The following is a 17,739-nucleotide window of genomic DNA, read 5'->3' on the forward strand; positions in this document are numbered from 1 at the left end:
AAGTTCTGACCCAAATGCTATATGAATTGGTTGGGTCTTGCTGGTGACACCAGCAGCAGTCAGTCCAGCCTCATGGAGCCACTCCTGTGCAGATGGGAGCCTTCTTGCCTTTTCTGAAATTCTAGCCTGTTGGGGATACAGCTTACAAATGCCCTGCTGGCTCTGTGAGCACTCTGTGGAAAATAATGGCCATAGAAGAAATTATGTCAAGTCCTAGTAAAAGATACATCTTCTAGAGTGTTTCCTACCCGTTAAACAGGCAAAGCAGATACCCATTGTGGATATTTGCATTTGCCTGGGGCAGAGATCAAGGGAGTAGCTCGAGCCCTGAGATATGGGCAGAAGAGCTTATATCCCTTATTACAGAGGAAGATCCTCTGTGGTGGTGATGGGAGGAAAATGCCTCCCTCCCACTTATTCCTCAGAGGAGATTAACATGGGTGGCATTTTACTCCACAGAGGACTAGGGGAGTTTAACACCTCCCTAGAAATCTGTGTGTATGATCTCAAGCAGGAGGCTCTCCCAATACAAGGCTCAGATTCCAGATTTCTGAAGGCTAACCTTTAGGTCAATAATAATAATAGGAGCTGATATGCTCACTCAGAAACTGCTGGTATCTTTGTTCCCTCCCTCATCTTACCTTCTGGGCAAATAGACTTTAATAAAATTGGAGTGGAGCAAACACTCTGGGCCATTGCCGGAATCCCACAAAAGGGCAATGGACCCCTGAGCTCCTGCCTTTAATTCTACTCTATGTCTCGTGTCTCTTTCTTTATGGCCATTTCTAACTCTATAATTCTTCAGTTTATCACCACCAGTTTCCACAGGTCTGAGCAGACCTGCTCCTGGGGTGGGACCCGGACACGTATCCTTCTGGCTCTGGTCCCAGCCCAGAGATGGCCTCTTAGCCTGGAAGGCCCTGTCCAGAAAGATATCACCACCTTTCCCCCCCAAAGCCCCCACAGGCTGGAGAGTACCTTCCCTCTTCCTCCTTCCTTTGATGTTTTCTCTCTCTTGGAAACATCAGACTCTCCCAAGTGTCCACTGGGCCGGTCCAGCTTCTTGCATATAGAGGAGCTGGGCAGGCCAGTGTGGTGGCCTACTGACTTTAGGTAGTTCCCCAAAGGCAACTTTTTCCATTTGTAGAAAACAGAAATGGTGACAGGTCTCTAGACATGCAGAGAGCCTGGGAAGTAGGGGCTTTGCCAGGTTGGTGAATGAGGCAGGGCACGAGTGGGGAAGGTGTGTGCAGATGATAAGGACTGGCCAAGCAGGGGTGCCACTGCAGGTGACAGAGCTTCTAGAAGGGGGGCTCACTGACTCTAATCTGGGTGTGACCCTAACCACACAGGGAGGGAGTGACTCCAGAAAGGTCACTCACAGGGCAGGCCTGGCTGGGCTGACTGATGCTGGTGGCACTAGGGAACAGGCTACCCAGCAGAGAACAGAGGCCCTGGGAGGCCAGACAAGGCACAGGGCCTCATCCCTGCTCTGTCACCCAGGCTGGAGTGCAGTGGCATCAGCATAGCTTATAGCAACCTCACCTTCTTGGGCTCACGGGATCCTCCCACCTCAGCCTCCTGAGCAGCTTGGACTATTGGCACTGCCACAACACCGGGCTAATTTTTTTTTTGTTTTTTTGTAGAGATGGGGGTCTCATGCAAAGGCTGGTCTTAAACTCCTGTCCTCAAATGATTGTCCTGCCTCTATCTCTCCAAAGTGCTAGGATTACAGGCATGAACCGCAAATGACCAGTTTCTCACTTCTTACATTGGTCTTTTGTGTTTTTCAAATTGTCCATGGTAGCCATGTACTAATTTAAAATCAGGAAAGGATGTCATTATGAATTGAGTTAATCAGACCCCAAACAGACCACAGGACTCAACCCCAGAAGCCTGCCCCTGTCTAGACCAGAGAGGGCATCTGAAATAAAGAGAAACAGAACAGAGGGTAGACAGGCCCAGGGCCGCTCCAGCCCCTGGTGCTCTGCTGGGCAAGGACTGGGGCAGCCTCCTCCCCAGCCTCTTTCACCCCTCTGCCTCTGAATGGCCCTTGGGGATCACAGTGGGAGTAATTTTACCCTGAATTTTCCAATGTGAGAACATCACAGCCCGAAATCATTTGCTTATGAACTTCCTCTAGCCGAGATCTCCCTCGACCCGACACCCCCACCCTCTCCGTCCTGCCGGGACAGAAGGCCGGGCTGTCCCAGAGCTACCCAGGGACGTGGGGAGGGGCACAGGTGGGGGCTGCCGCTGCTGCCCCAGGCGCCAGCGGGAGGCCGTGGGCGGAGCCCTGAAATTCCTCTGTTATGGAGACGGCTCAAACAGCACCAAAGACACTCAAAAGAGCTATTTAACCCCAGACGTCCCGCAGCCAGAGCTAAAGGCCGCAGGTCACTGGGGCGGAGGTGTCCAGAACACAGCTGTCCCCACCGGCGCACCACGCCAGGCCCCCGCCCGGTTAGGGCCAGAGGACTGGAGCCGGCCGCCTCAGTTGGGCAGTGCAACTGGGAGGCGGCCACACGCAGGTGTCACCGCGTGCCCCGCCCGGCACCCGCTCACCTTCTCGGCGCTCCTAGCCGTGGTCGCGGCGTACCTCGTGGAACTGGGCCTGGGGGAAACTGGGGGCAGGATTCGCTCTGCCGCAGTTTCTCAGTCCGTAGCGGGTGGTGGGGCAGATCTCAGCTACGCCCCGGGAAACGGTGCCTCCTTCCCCAGGCGCTTCCGTGGCCGTGTGTCCTCCGCCAAGAAGGGGGAACGCCTCCCCTCTCCCACTTCCTCGAACCGCTGCCGAAGCAGGCTGTGCTGGGGTCCCAGTCTGGACGCCGCGGCCCGTGCGCGGAGCCTCCACCTGTCCGGTCCCGACACCGCCACGCCCCGCCCGGTCCCGCACTCCCGCACGCGCTACAGAACCGCTGCGGGGCCAATGGCACCCACCCAGTGTCCTTTGAGAACCCCCAAGGCGTCCCATTGTAGAGATGGGGAAACTGAGGAAAGGAAATTCAGACCTTGGAGCGGGGCAGGACAGGTGAAAGGCGGGAGCAGGCCAGGCCGGCTGGGGCTGCGGGGAGTGGGGCAGGTGCAGTGCGGCCACAGCACGGGCTTCCCGGTGAGGAGGACGGGAGGGCTGAGCCGGTGCCAGGTCTACGAGGCTCGCGCTGCACCCAGAGGCTGGCGGCCACCCCCCACGACGCCCTGGCAGCGAGCAGGTGGATGGGGCGCCCAGGGCCCGGCGGGGCTGGAGTGGCGTTAGGCAGCGACCGCGCGGTTACGAGACACCTGGCCCGGCAGGAGGGCCCGCCATCTACAGCTGGCGGTCGGTCTAGGCAGCCTGGCCGGGGTAGGACCCAGGGCCCCACGGGGAATGAGCGCCCTCGGGCGACCGAGGCAGAGTCTGAGGAGGACCCTGTAGCAGCCCTGGGACGCCTGAGGGCAGCCTCCTCAACCGATGACGAGGAGATAGGCTTGGACCCAGCTGGGGGCTGGGGAGGGGCCACGGTGACCCATCAGGATGGTCCGGGCCTGCGATTCTCTGAGGAGGGAGTGGGGGGAGAGGTTCCCATCTGCCTGTGAAGGGAGGAGAACAGGGTGAGAAGGGGAATTCCCAGCGGGAGCCGGGTGTGGGTGGGAGTTTGGGGCAGAAGGGAACTAGCCAAGTTTCAGGTGACAAAGACACGGGCAGGCGCCATCTATCTGAAGGGGAGTGTGCTGCCTGGGTCGGGAGGGAGATTTCTATTTGGAGATTTCCAGGAAGGTTTCAGGTGGAGACAGAGTGTGGGGTCCACAGAGAGGAGGCCACCCAGGAGTGGGCTGAACACAGGGGCCCAGGGCTTTCAAAAGCAGCAGTCACCATTGTTTACCTGTTACTGAGAAAGCATGTAACCCAGGAGAGGCCACCAGCGAACTCTGAAGTCAGGGCTGCCTGTATGCCACCCTGAGCTGGCCCAAGGAGAGGTGACTGGCAAGGAACAGGCAGGGAAGCATGTCCTCCTGCAGGTCAGAGCCAGGTCTCCCTGTCCAGACAAGAGGCTCCTGGGAGATGTCAGAAGTGTGGCTGAAGCAGAGGGTAAAGCAGGTCAGCCTGTGATGCTGGGGACCTCCCGGTCTCAGCACCTGCTGCCTGGAGGGGTCCCTCCTCAGTTCCAGCTGAGTCTTATCTACGCACATCTGTGCTGTTGCCACCTATGTCCCCTTGAAGAAATTGTAGGTGCCTTCGGGTAAGTGGGGACATGCAGGGAGGTGCAGCCTTGCCCACACTCCAGAAAACTCAGTCCTTTGGTTCTCAACCTGTGGGTCGAGACCCCTTTGGGGGTCGAATGACCCTTTCACAGGGGTAGCCTAATATTAGACATTTACATTGCAATTCACAGCAGTAGCAAAAATTACAGTTATGAAGTAGCAATAAAAATAATTTTATGGTTGGGGGTCACCACACATGAGGAACTGTATTAAAGGGTCACAGCATTAGAAAGGTTGAGAACCACTAGAAGCTCTGACAGCCTTGCTCACAGCCAGGGCACAGGGTTCTGGACATTTTCAGGGGTGGGAGAACCACTGCTGCTTCCCCTGGGGACTGTAATCCCACAACTTTGGGAGGCTGAGATGGGAGGATTACTTGAAGCCGGTAGTTTGAGACCAGCCAGGGCAACATAGCAAGACCATGTCTCTACAAAAAGTAAGGAGAAGAGCGCCACTCCAATTATGCTGAGGTGACCAGAGCTTCAAAGGGAGGAGGTGTGTGTGTGGGAACAAAGCTGTGATCAATGTGAATGCTGTTAGGCCAGCTGGGAATACAGGTCCATCCTTCCTGATGACATTTCAGAAGGATAATTCTCAGGTTTTGGACAAAGACTCTCCTGGTTTGTAGGAGATGCCTCTAGCATCTCCAAGGACAGAAGAACCAGTTGCCAGCTCTAAGGAAGGATGGCTGGGGCCTACGTCAGGTTGTGGCTAGAACAAATAATACATTCTTTTCACAGTTCTGAGCTTTTCCAGACAGGCATTCAAAGTGTGCTCCTGGAAGCCAGGTTAGAGCTGTCCAGATCTTAGTGCAGGGGCTTGGATGGAGTCATTATGCACCTTGAGTCCTTCTGTGGCTCTCAATTCCCTCTGCAGACTTGGCTCTGCATCACCCACACTCCCACCCCCACTGGTCAGAGACAAGGACATCTCTGGGAAGAGTCTGTCCTCCTCCACCTGCTCTGCTTTTCTGATGAGGTTCAGGACATAGAGCTCCCACATATGGCACCTTGCCAGATTGACAGCTGAAGGCATTTAAGGAATAGGCAGGATTCCCACCAGTAAGGTAGGCAATGGATGAGCCCCTATGCATGGATTCTCCTTTGAGGATGGAACTTTCCAGGTAGTCACTTTTATTGAACACCTGGATGAAGGCCGTGTTGGCACCCAGCAACGACAGTATGTGTGTGACACGTGGATGCCCCTCACAACGACCCCTGCCTTGCAGAGGCCTGGCTCACTGACACTTTGCATGGTTCCTGGGCCTGATGGAGGGGGTCATGACCACATCCTGGGTGCTGTCACTGAGGTGAGCCAGGTAGGGGATGAAGGGCAGATGGAGATGGGCTCCTGCCACTTTAGTCTCTTAACAGATGCTGAGGGACCCCCTGGGGCTTGTGAAAACTCAGGTTCCTGGGGCTTGCCCACAGGTGTCTTGTTTAGCAGGTCAGGTGTGGCCTGAGAATTGGCATCTCTAACAAGGCCCCAGGTGACACAGATATGGTTGTACTACATCTTGGGGGCACATGTCAAGTTCTACAGCTCTGGACCGTCTGCTTGGGCTGGCCAGTGACAAGGGCAGGCAGGCTGTGAATCCTGTGTATGGGGGGTGTTACCTGTAAGCTTGAATGAAACTCACTGCAGAAAGCCTTCCTAGCTCAGGCATGGAGGGTAGGGGCTGGGTTTGTTAACCACACCCTTCTCGAGCTGGGCTTCTGCTGGGATGCCCAAGTGAAAACTCATCCTGTCCTTCAGGAGGGAGGAAAACCCATCGTTATGATTCCCAGGAGGAGCTATGCACACAATAGTGTGGCAAATCTCACGACTCAACTGGGGAAATCTGAGGTGGCTTCCTGGAGGCAGTGATACCTGGACAGGCTTCTCTGAGAAAGGAGAATGTTCTGAAAACTGAGTGTGAGGATTCAAGTGGGAGGGATCTACCAGGTGGGAGAATAGCAGGAGCAGAACCAACCAGCCCCTCACCAGGTGCCCAGAGTTCATGGAGAAAGCCTGGCCTCTCTCAGGGGCAAGCTGCTCAGCTATGCTGGTACCTGTGCACCTGTCCCAGTCTATGCCAAGAACAAGACAACATCTTGGAGTGTTCTGACTGGAGACCCTTGGCTCTGAGTGGGAGTTTGTCTTTGCAGAGAGTGTTTCCGCTACCCTGGGAGTCACACTGGCTCTCCCCTGGCCCAGTCCACAGCTCCAGCCCCAAGGATGCCCAAAGGACCAGAGAACTCCTTCCTCCTTTAAAGCTGCCACCGGCAGAGACCCTGGTGTCCTTGGGACAAGGCAATCCAGGAGGCCAGGAGGCCAGGCCTGGGATGTGGGAAGGGCCTGAAACTGGGGGTAGGGGTGGAGTCAATTCTCGATCCTCCTATGGGCCCAAAGGGAACTATGAATATCCACCCATCTGCAGGTTCTTGGTGCAGGGGAAGGGCCCTCTTTCAAGTTAGTGATCTCAAAACAGAAATGTGGTCAGAGGCAGCTGCCAAGGCTTCTTAGTAAAGCCCCTTCCTAATCTGGAGCTGGCATACACCATTCCAGGGCCGGGAGAAAGGAGTGAGGAGCGTGCAGAGGAGACCCTTTCTAGGAGACCCCCTGCACCTGCAGAACTCTGCAAGTGGCTGGCACCCTCCTGCCATACCCCTTGACCTTGGCCATCTGCAATTTCTCTGATGTGGATGCCTGAGCAGCTTTCCTTGAGGGGTTAGGCTGCTCCCACAGGCCCGGTGATTCCCTGGATCCCTTCATCACTGGCCATGCTGGGTCAAAGCAGCCCCATGCAGTCTGGCTCTGGACAGCCCAACAGACCTGAAGGGGCCTCCTCACCTGACTCCCACTTGGTATGACAAAAAGGAAAAATGGGAAATAGCTCACTATAACCTGGAACTCCTCTCAAGCTACAGGTGTGTCCCACCACACCTGGCTAAGTCTTTGATTTTTTTGTAGAGACAGGGTCTTACTATCTTGCTCTGGCTGGTTTCAAACTCTTGCCCTCAAGCGATCCTTGGCTCTCAGAGTGTTGGGACCACCGGTGTGAGCACCCACTTCCCCCTTTTGAGGTTGTATCCATCTACTGATACTGCTTGCCACAGTAGCTATGAAATGACCCAACATCAGCCCTATGACTCAAAACTGTACAGCCAATAGCTACTCAATGACATTTCTATAAACCAATGGAAATTTCTGACAAACGACTTTGCATCAGTCCCTCCCTGTCTCCTTTGTCTATCCTATGGATCCTGCCATCTCATACCAACTTAACTCCATCTCCAAATTCCCCAGCAATTTTCACACTTAGAATTTTTTTTTTTTTTTTTTTTTTTTTTTTTTTTTTGAGACAGAGCCTCAAGCTGTCCCCCTGGGTAGAGTGCCGTGGCATTACAGCTCATCACAGCAACCTCCAACTCCCGGGCTCAAGCGAGTCTCCTGCCTCCGCCTCCCAAGTAGCTGGGACCACAGGCGCCCGCCACAACGCCCGGCTATTTTTTGGTTGCAGCCATCATTGTTGTTTGGCGGGTCCGGGCTGGGGATTCGAACCCGCCACCTTAGGTGTATGTGGCTGGCGCCTTAGCCGGTTGAGCTATAGGCGCCGAGCCCACACTTAGAATTTTAACAAAGATGTCTCATTGATTACGCAAGCATTACATCATACATTTATACAGGAGAAAGTAAAATTATTTGCACTGTATTACCAAAACTGTACTTTTGTGATAGTCCTGCCAACAAGTGCTGTTTTATGCAAAGATAAACCTTGTATGATATATATTAGAAAACAGTTTTTGTCTTCTTGTAAGGAATGTCCTTGGTTGCTGTACCATGATGTGCTGCTAAGTACTTATTCGCCTTCTGTTGACACAGTACAATTCTGGTTGGTTGCTGCCTCAGAAGGCTGAGCCACATGATGAAGTCCCACATTTTGTTAAGTGGGCTTCTGGAACCTGATTACTTGCATGACTGACATTCTGAAATTGCCAATAAGTGTCAGACACAGTTCATCAAGAAAAGTTATAAAGGCTTGGTGCCTGTAGCACAGTGGTTACAGTGCCAGTCACATACACCGAGGGTGGCGGGTTCGAACCCGACACTGGCCAGCTAAATAACTGCAACAAAAAAATAGCCAGGTGTTGTGGCAGGTAGCTATAGTCCCAGCTACTTGGGAGGCTGAGGCAAGAGAATCGCTTAAGCCCAAGAGTTTGAGGTTCCTGTGAGTTGTGACACCATGGTACTCTACAAAGGGTGACACAGTGAGACTCCGTCTTAAAAAAAAAAAGTTGTAGACCATCCTCGTTCTGTGGCCTGCAGGTGCCCTATTTTCATATATTGTCTTCTATAGGGCACTGTAGCTACATATCACACCTTTCATCATAAGGTGCAGGGGCCAGCAGTAATGTCTCTTGGTTTGATGTAGCTTCATCATCTGGTCTTTTCAGTCACAACCTCCCATGGTGGTTGTGCAGTCTTTGACAATCTGCAGGCACAAAACAGGAACAGCTTCACCTGACTTGACTTTTCTGGTTACAGACACTGTAATTCTATCATGGAAAGTAGAAATGAAATAGGTGATCTGTCACACCACACGACAACAGACACGGCTTTGCTACACAGATACTCATGTTGGCCTTGTTGCCTATCATTCTTCTTTGTTAGTTGCTCAGAGAACTCCTTTCTTGTTGGCCCTAATTATTCCACATGAGTAAATATCATGAGCAAGTAAATACAACAATGCAGGTGAATTGTAGAACTGGTCCATGAATAGCTTGTGACCTTGACTTTCAACAATATGTGGGTTGTGCAACAACACTTCTAATTTAGGTGTCTAAACCATCCTTTCCCCCCACGTACTGTACTCTTCACATTGTAAATATGTCCTGTAGCACTTTCACATAACAGAAATGCATCGAATCCTTGTTTTATTGGCTTGGACTGCATACACTGCTTTACTGACAATTTTTTGCAAGAATCATGCCTTCATTGAGGGAAAGATCATGTTGCATGTTGTAATAATGTTGAAACTTGGTTACAATAAAAATCTAGAAGTGGTCTCACTTTATACAACTTGTTTGTTTTGTCAGATTCATCAAGTTCCTCATCAGAAATACGCAAAAATTTCCAAATCAGGCTTGGTGCCTGTAGCTCAGCACCTAGGGTACTAGCCACATATACTGGAGCTGAAGGGTTCAAATCCAGCTTTGGCCTGCCAACAACCAAAAACTACAACTACAACCAAAAAAATAGCTGGGCATTGTGGTGGGTGCCTACAGTCTCAGCTACTTGGGAGGCTGAGGCAAGATAATCATGTAAGCCCAAGAGTTTGAGGTTGCTGTCAGCTGTGATGCCATGGCCCAAGGAGACAGCTTGAGACTCTATCTCAAAAAAAAAAAAATTCCAAATCACAAGGAACCCATCAAGTGTAAATACAATTCAGTATCCAGGTGTCTCAAAGAAGAAACCACTTTTTGCTGGGAAGTTATGTTCAATATGTCTTTTGATAACAGCATATTCATTCTATTAAAAGCCAACAACCAACAAGGGCTTTTAGCTTCTCAGTAGTTAGGTCGTATGCCAGTGGGCTGCATAAAAGTCCTTTTGATGACTGGCTCTCAATTCCTCACGTTTCTCATACAAACCCACATATTTCTGTCAATGAACAGCTTGAAATATGGTTTTCCATCAGTTTCAGCTGTGAAACTGCTGCCCAAATTCAGTGGCCCTGGTGTATTTGGAGACCAAAATGTAGTGTCTTTCGGACCGGTAATTGATTTTGTCCAGGTAACACCGCTGTCACCTGAGTTTGCACGTGTTCTGTCCAACACGGGGGCAGCGGTATCATCTCTTTCCTTGTCATCTGAGCCATCACTGCTGGTTTCGACTTCGACCAGTTCGTCGCTGCTACCAGAAAGCTCACAAGTCATTCTCTCACATTCTAGGAGAACATTCTTGAACAGGAAAGCGTTTGAATTCTGCAGTAAATCCTTGCCACTTTCATGACGCTTACTCATTTTATTTACAGTTATCTAAGAACATCTTTTTCAACCTTATTCAACGTCAGCCGCTAGTCAGTGAAGCGGTTCGCTGGGCGCAGGACTAAGCGTGAACGAACTGGTTTCTAGGACACAGGAAAGAGTCAACCGGTTTTCCGGGTTCACGGTCTACAGGTTTAAAGAGTCATCCGTGCGGAGGTCGCTGGCTGCCGCCCCGCATCGTACGTAGGCTTCAGCCTCTGGGTCCCACGCTGACAGGTCACATAGGTCTCCGCCCCGCTCACGCCCACTTCTCACAGCCTGCTCCGGCGTCCAGTCTTCCGAGCTGCCTCCTCTCGCAGGGCAAACGTCTGCATCAAACACATCCGCGCGCGGCCCCGGCCCAGCGCCGTGTGGACCGTCGCCCGGTCACTGCGCACTCGCTTCTAAAGACCGTGCCCGTCGGCTCGGCGCCTGTGGCTCAAGCGGCTAAGGCGCCAGCCACATACACCTAAGGTGGCGGGTACGAATCCCCAGCCCGGGCCTGCCAAAACAAGGATGGCTGCAACCAAAAAATGGCCAGGCGTTGTGGCGGACGCCTGTGGTCCCAGCTACTTGGGAGGCTGAGGCAGGAGACTCGTTTGAGCCCAGGAGTTGGAGGTTGCTGTGAGCTGTGATGCTGTGGCACTCTACCCAGGGGGACAGCTTGAGGCTCTGTCTCAAAAAAAAAAAAAAAAAAAAAGAAAGAAAGAAAGGAAGACCGTGCTCGTCCTGCGGCACCCGGGCACTTCCGGGCGGAACTCGGATCCGGGAAGCGCAGCTCCTGTTTCCGCCCGGCGGCCGGAAGGCTCTCTGCGCATGCGCCGCGCCTCCGGGGCCGCCGCGGGTCTCTGCTCCGCAAGATGGGGAAGGTCAGGGGTTTGCGGGCCCGCGTGCACCAGGCTGCCGTGAGGCCCAAGGGGGTCGGCGCGCCCGGCCCTGCGCCTCCTGCCCAGGAGGCGGCCCCTCTGCAGGTTCCAGCTGCAGGAACCGGGGGGAAGGTAAGGTCGGGGCCGTGCGGGCGGGACGCGCCGGTTGGGTCGCCGCGGGCTGGGTGTCGGTCCGCCGCGTGGGTCCCGTGCCGAGGGCCAGGCGAGCGGTGGGCGCAGCCTCCCAGGGTCCGCGACCCCCGTCCGTCCTCGGGCTCTGCCGGCGTTTGCTGCGGGACCGGGGTGACATTCTTGACTCGGCGGCGGACTGTGAGGATCCGTTGTTGTGCTGTAGGAGGGAGAACCGGGGATCCTTCCGCTGCAGTCTATAAACGCCACGCGAATGTGGCGAAGGTTTTTTTGTTTTTGGCCGCGGCCGGGATTGAACCCTCCACCTCCGGTATATGGGGCCGGCGCCCTACTCCTTTGAGCCACAGGCGCCGCCCTCTGGTAAAGGTTCTTTTAAAGTTTACTGAGCCCTCCTGCCCCGGGAAAGGAAAGGAAAGGAATTATCCAGGTTAAAGAAAAACGAAGAGCAAATTGACAGAGACCTTGTACCTTTCGGCAATTATCTCCCTGTTTCCCCATCTCATTCAGCTCTAAGCCACCACTAGTCTGCTTTCTGTCTTTTCTACGTTTTATATGAATGGAATCATATAGCTTGTGTTTGGCTTCTTGTACTTAAAACAATATTTTTGATGCTTTCAAGCTTGTATTGATACTTCATTTCTTTTTAAGACTGAGTAATATTCCACCATGTAGCTACATCATATTTTGTTTGCGAATCACTGAGCGCCCCTGGAGGCGTTTACTGGTGTCTGTAACTAAGAGGATTGTATGTGAATAGTGGAGAAAACATGGTTGATGCTCGGAGGTCCTGGCTTTGGATCAGAAATTTTAATAGAGGGAGGCGCCTGTGGCTCAGTGAGTAAGGCGCCGGCCCCATATACCGAGGGTGGCGGGTTCAAACCCAGCCCTGGCCAAACTGCAACAAAAAATACCTTTCATCATAAGGTGCAGGGGCCAGCAGCGACTCCGCTGCACTCTACCGAGGGCGAAAAAGTGAGACTCTGTCTCTACAAAAAAAAAAGAAATTTTAATAGAACAGCCAAGTTTTTTTTTTTTTTTTTGAGACAGAGCCTCAAGCTGTCCCCCTGGGTAGAGTGCTGTGGCATAACAGCTCACAGCAACCTCCAACTCCTGGGCTCAAGCGAGTCTCCTGCCTCTGCCTCCCAAGTAGCTGGGACCATAGGCGCCCCACAACGCCAGGCTATTTTTTGGTTGCAGCCATCGTTGTTGTTTGGTGGGTTCGGGCTGGATTTGAACCTGCCACCTTAGGTGTGTGTGGCTGGCGCCTTAGCCACTTGAGCCACAGGCACGGAGCCAGAACAGCCATGTTTATTAAGCATTTACCATGTGCCGGGGGCACTGTACATCTTAGCAGCCCTGACCCTCATTTTGTAGGCGAGAAATCTGAGAGTTAAGTAAATCACCAAAGACATTCACTTGCTGAGTGGCAGAGCTGGTACTTGAATTCAGAAAACAGCTGCAGAGCCCAGGCTCAAAAAAAAAATGTTCACGTGTCAAAAATTCACCTGTTTATAGTGTACAAGTCAGTGTTTTTTACTGTATCTGCAAAGTTGTGCAACTGTCACTACAAATTTCAGGATGTTTTCATCACCTCCAGAAAAAGCCTTTATCAGCAATTCTAGCAACTGCTAATCTATTGATTTGCCTGTTTACACATTTCATGTGAATGGAATAATTTGTGCTTCTAGGTTTGTCTTCTTTTACTTAGCACACTCTCAAGGTTCATCCTTGTAGCTATTCTTTTTGTAGCATTAATTTCTTTTTTTATTTGTTTTTGTTTTTTCTCCATTCTTATTGTGGCCGAATGATGTTTTATTGTATGGGTATACCATGCCACATTACACTTTGTTTATCCCTTCATGAGTTGGTGGATGTTTAGTACTGCTGTGAAGATTAATGAACTGGCATTTCTGTTAGCTTTTTTGGTTTTGTTTTGAGACACAGTCTGACTTTGTCACACCATTGGGAGAGTGCCTTGGCGTCATAGCTTACAGCAACTTCAAACTCTTGAGCTCAAGCGATTCTCTTGCCGCTGTTTTTCATTTTTAGTAGAGATGGGGTCTCACTTTTGCTTAAGTTCGTCTCAAACTCCTGAACTCAGGCAATCTACCCGCCTTGGCCTCCCAGAGTGTTGGAATTACAGGCATGAGCCACTACCCAGCCATGTTGAGCATCTTTTTATGAGATTTTTGGCTATTTGTGTATTTTCTTGGAGAAATGTCTTTTCAAGTTCTTTGGCCATTTAAAAAGGTGACATTTGTGTTTTGTTGTTAAGCTATAAAAGTTCTTTTGGTATTCTGGGCACTGATATCTTACCGGATATACAGAGGATGCCAAAAAATGTACACACATTTTAAAGGAAAACGTACCTTAAAATTGTAATACTCAGTATATACTGATAATGTTTGTCATCTTGTAAATTATGTTTTGTTTTTCTTGTAATTGCAGAAGAAAAACAGGACTTGAATATGACAATTTGAATACATTTATTTCCCTTAAAATGGGTATACTTTTTGGTACCCACTGTATATGGTTTGCAAATATATTTTTTTCCATTTTTATGGGCTGTCTTTCACTCTGTTCATATTATTCTTAGAAGCACAAATTTTTTCAATTTTTATGGAGTCCATTTTGTTTTCTCTTGTTGCTTGTACAATCTAAGAAACTATGGCTTAATTCAAGCCAATGAACATTCACACTTGTATTCTAATAATTTTATAGTTTCAGCTGTTGCATGTTACATATTAGGTGGTTAAATGGTCTTTGATACATTTTGAGTTAATTTTTATATATGATGTAAAGTAGGGGGTCCATCTTCATTATTTTGCATATGATATCCAATTGTCAGAGCACTATTTCTTGAAAAGACTACTTTTTCCCCTTTGAATCTGAGGTAATCTTGGCACCTTGTAAAAAATCAATTGGCCATAAATATATAGGTTTATTCTGGACTCTCAATTCTGATCCATTGATCTTTATGCCATTACCACACAGTCTTAATTACTGTAGCTTCGTAGTAAATTTTTTTTTTTTTTTTGGAAACAGTCTCACTTGGTCACCTCTGGTAGAGTGCTGTGGCATCATAGCTCACAGCAAGCTCAAACTCTTGGGCTCAAGCCAATCTCCTTCCTCTGCCTCCCAAATAGTTGGGATACAGGCACCTGCTACCAAGCCTAGCTAATTTTCCTATTTTTGGTAGAGACAGGGTCTCACTCTTGTTCAGCTGGCCTCAAGCAGTCCTCCCACCTTGGCCTCCCCAAGGTGCTAATGATACTGGACTTCTGATATTGGATTTCCAGGCTCTTGGTCTCCAGGATTCGGTGAATGAATCGACGGACCACAGGATGGAAGTTAACCTAACAGGTATTACACAGCTCTTACAAAGAGCTAAACCTTGCAGAGCAGGATAAGATAGGTTTTATACAAGTGTTACAGCTCTTACAAAGGGCCAAACCTCCTTGCAGAGCAAGATGCAAGTGTTACAGCTCTTACAAAGAGCCAAACTTCCTTGCAGAGTAGGATTCAAGTGTAAAGTTCTTCCTCTTCTGCTCTCTCCCCCTCCATGGTCTGAGGCCATCTGCTGAGGTCTTTGCTCTCTTACTCTCTCTCCCTGGAAGGTCTGTAATGATCTGCCTCTAGGTGCTCTACTCAGGGGATTATATGGGGGCAGTTGTCCAATGAACTGAAAGCTAAGCTGATTGGTCTCTTTTCTCCTAAAAATAGACCAAGCAGGAGCAGGATTGAAAATGGACCAATTAGGGATGCCCTGGAGGAATTGCCAGTGTATTCCCCTGCTCCCCTCTGGTCTTTTTTGCTACTGGAGCCTCCGGTGGGAGAGGAAAGCTCCCTCTGCTTGCTCCAGCCTGCTGGTTCCTTTGCTGGTTGCTGCAGTCAAGACGGAGGTGGCAGGTCTCCCAACCCCGCTCAGCTGAGCTGGCTGGGGTGCCACTTTGTCCGGTATCACTAGGATTGTAGGTGTGAGCCGCCATGCCCAGGTTGTAGACCTAGAAGGCTGGGCACCCTGCACCGCCCCCTGCTGACACCTTTTAGCCCGCCCTTGGGTTCCAGCACCACTCCCTGTGAGTCTCTGATACTGTCTTGCTCACTGACTCTCTGTCCCCATCCTGTAAAACCCCTCTCCCCCTGCCAGAGCTAGAGCTTCCCTTGGGTGCTGTGGTTCGGCCCCTGGGGCCCACTCAGCACCTTCTTAGTGTACCATCTCCCTATGTGATGTGGGGAAGTGAAACTTCACCTCCATCCTCAGAGCTTTTTAGTCACTCCTGAGATTTATTTTTTGTGTGTTTTTTTTATTTTTTTGAGACAGAGCCTCAAGCTGTCGCCCTGGGGAGAGTACTGTGGCATCACAGCTCACAGCAACCTCCAACTCCTGGGCTCAAGCAATTCTCCTGCCTCAGCCTCCCAAGTAGCTGGGGACTACAGGTGCCCGCCATAATGCCTGGCTATTTTTTGGTTGTAGTTGTCATTGTTGTTTGGCAGGCCTGGGCTGGATTTGAACCTGCCAGCTCTGGTGTATGTGGCTCGCACCTCAGCTGCTTGAGCTACAGGCATTGAGCCCAGCCCTGAGATTTAAACTGACATAAGTCAGGTTGATGGGGGAGAAGTAGACACATTTATTAGCCAAGTTTTACATGGCCCAGGGTCCTCATGAGCAAATAACCCAAATTTAAGTGGCAAAGTGAGGTGCTCTTTGTGTGAGATTGAAGGGAGGGGGGTTGTGGGACTTAACTAATCTGTGTGGGAGGGGGCTAAAGGAAGGTGGGAAATTATGTTAACTGGGTCTGTATATAAATTCTCTCAGCTTTGATGTTTAGTCTTCAATAATAAGAATGTTACTTTCCTCTGGCACAGGGAGGATGTCTTCCATGTGGGTATTTTAGCTCCTACTTCCAGGGAAAAAGGGCAGCCAAGTGCTACCTTGTTGTACCTGCTGGTTTTTAAAAGTGCATTTAGCTCAAAATAATCCTTTTGCCAAAGTGGTCTATTGTGGTGATTGTATTTTGCTGCCCTTCAGAAGCCTCTGTGGTCCCTGGGGGGGTTGGTGCATTGACTTGAGTGGGTTGGGTGGGCTTGGCAAGGAGGGGCTGGGTTCTGGCTCATTGTGCTGTGGTCAGTGGTGACTTGGAGGATTAGCATCTTGGTTAGGGGTGAACGTGGCTCTGGACAGACCTGGAAAGGAGGCTGCTGAGGTGAAGCGTCGTTTACAACATGACACAGTGTTGTAGAAAGTATGAGATAAAGAGTTGGCAAGGAAATTTGGTTCTCAAGATTGTCATTTGTAGTCAGTGCTGATCCTGGCTCCTAAAGAGCTAGGAGTAATGCCTGGCTGGGGTTTGAAGCATGAAGGAGACAGGTCAGGGGTGCTGCAGGTCTGCCATGGAGCCCTGGGACCCCGGGCTTCTGCTCTGGGAGGCGAGGGTTGGTTCCTGTAGGTCTTCTTGGGCAGAGAAGCCAGGGGATCTGGGACCTCATGCTCCCCTTCCCTGCCATGTACTTCCCTCTGAAACCATGGAGCAAATCTCATGTTGTCTTCTTTCTTTCCTTTTTCTTGGGGATGTTAGGACTGCGCTTTCATCAGCACTGACATCTTTGCCAGGACCAGGATAGACCCCAGTGCCTTGGTGCAGAGCCTGGAGCTGGAAGCCCGGAGTGTCACTTCCGTCAGGAGAGGTGAGAGGGCTGTTGGCCTCACGAATGCTGTGCTGGTTTTCAGATTGCTCACTCATATTCCTGAGGTCCGAGTGGAGGGCAGGTGGGCTTGCGCCTTACCTCTGTGCCCTGACTGTTTCTCAGGGTGACGTCCCCAGAGCAGATTGCAGCTTTTGGTTTTTGCCTCTGGACTGGGTCTTGCCACCTTCCTGATCACAGGACCTGCTGGTGTCAGGAACCCTGGGATAGGTGCGCCCCTGCACTGCAGCAAGCAGGATAGACCACGTCCTGCCTGGGGACTGGAGCCTCAGGAATTTGGGTATCTCTGGTGACCTACAGGATTGAAGAGTTTTCTGCACATTCACTGACTCTATCATGGTTGGTGTATTTGAGGTGTTTTAAATACTTTCCTTCAAATCAAATGAGTGCTTTATGTATTGTAAGGGGAGGTAAGCTCTTTATCATTTTGTACCAATAAGTCTTGTAGGTGTTCTTCTGGTTTGCTTTGGAGACAGGGTCTCACTGTCTTGCCTGGGCTAGAGTGAGGTGGGGTCACTATAGCTCACTGCAACCTCCATCTCCTGGGCTCAAGTGATCCTCCTGATTCAGCCTCCTGGGCAGCTAATACTACCAATGCACATCACCATGCCTGGCCAATTTGTTTATTTTTTGTGGAGATGGGATCTTGCTATGTTGCCCAGGCTGGTCTTAAACTTCCTACTTAGCCTCCCAAAGTTCTGGGATTGCAGATATGAGCCACCTTGCCTGGCCTTCTCTTAGGATTTTTTTTTTTTTTTTTTTTTTTT

The 17,739-nt window shown here is 50.7% G+C and overlaps 1 protein-coding gene across 2 annotated transcripts in view; it reads left to right on the plus strand.

Annotated features, from left to right (window-relative positions):
• Positions 1–11,061: 11,061 nt before the first annotated feature.
• Positions 11,062–17,739, plus strand: part of FAM207A (family with sequence similarity 207 member A) — a 43,811-nt gene continuing 37,133 nt past the window's right edge. For both annotated transcript variants that reach the window (XM_003798093.3, XM_023518144.1), the window contains exons 1-2: positions 11,062–11,248; positions 16,846–16,954. In XM_003798093.3, coding sequence (XP_003798141.1) covers positions 11,111–11,248; positions 16,846–16,954 — 247 coding nt within the window. In that variant the 5' untranslated portion in view covers positions 11,062–11,110. The remainder of the gene's footprint in view (positions 11,249–16,845; positions 16,955–17,739) is intronic.

The sequence above is a fragment of the Otolemur garnettii genome, unplaced genomic scaffold, assembly GCF_000181295.1.
Source record: "Otolemur garnettii isolate 467f Iridium unplaced genomic scaffold, OtoGar3 scaffold00128, whole genome shotgun sequence".
NCBI classification, from domain to species: Eukaryota; Metazoa; Chordata; class Mammalia; order Primates; family Galagidae; genus Otolemur; species Otolemur garnettii.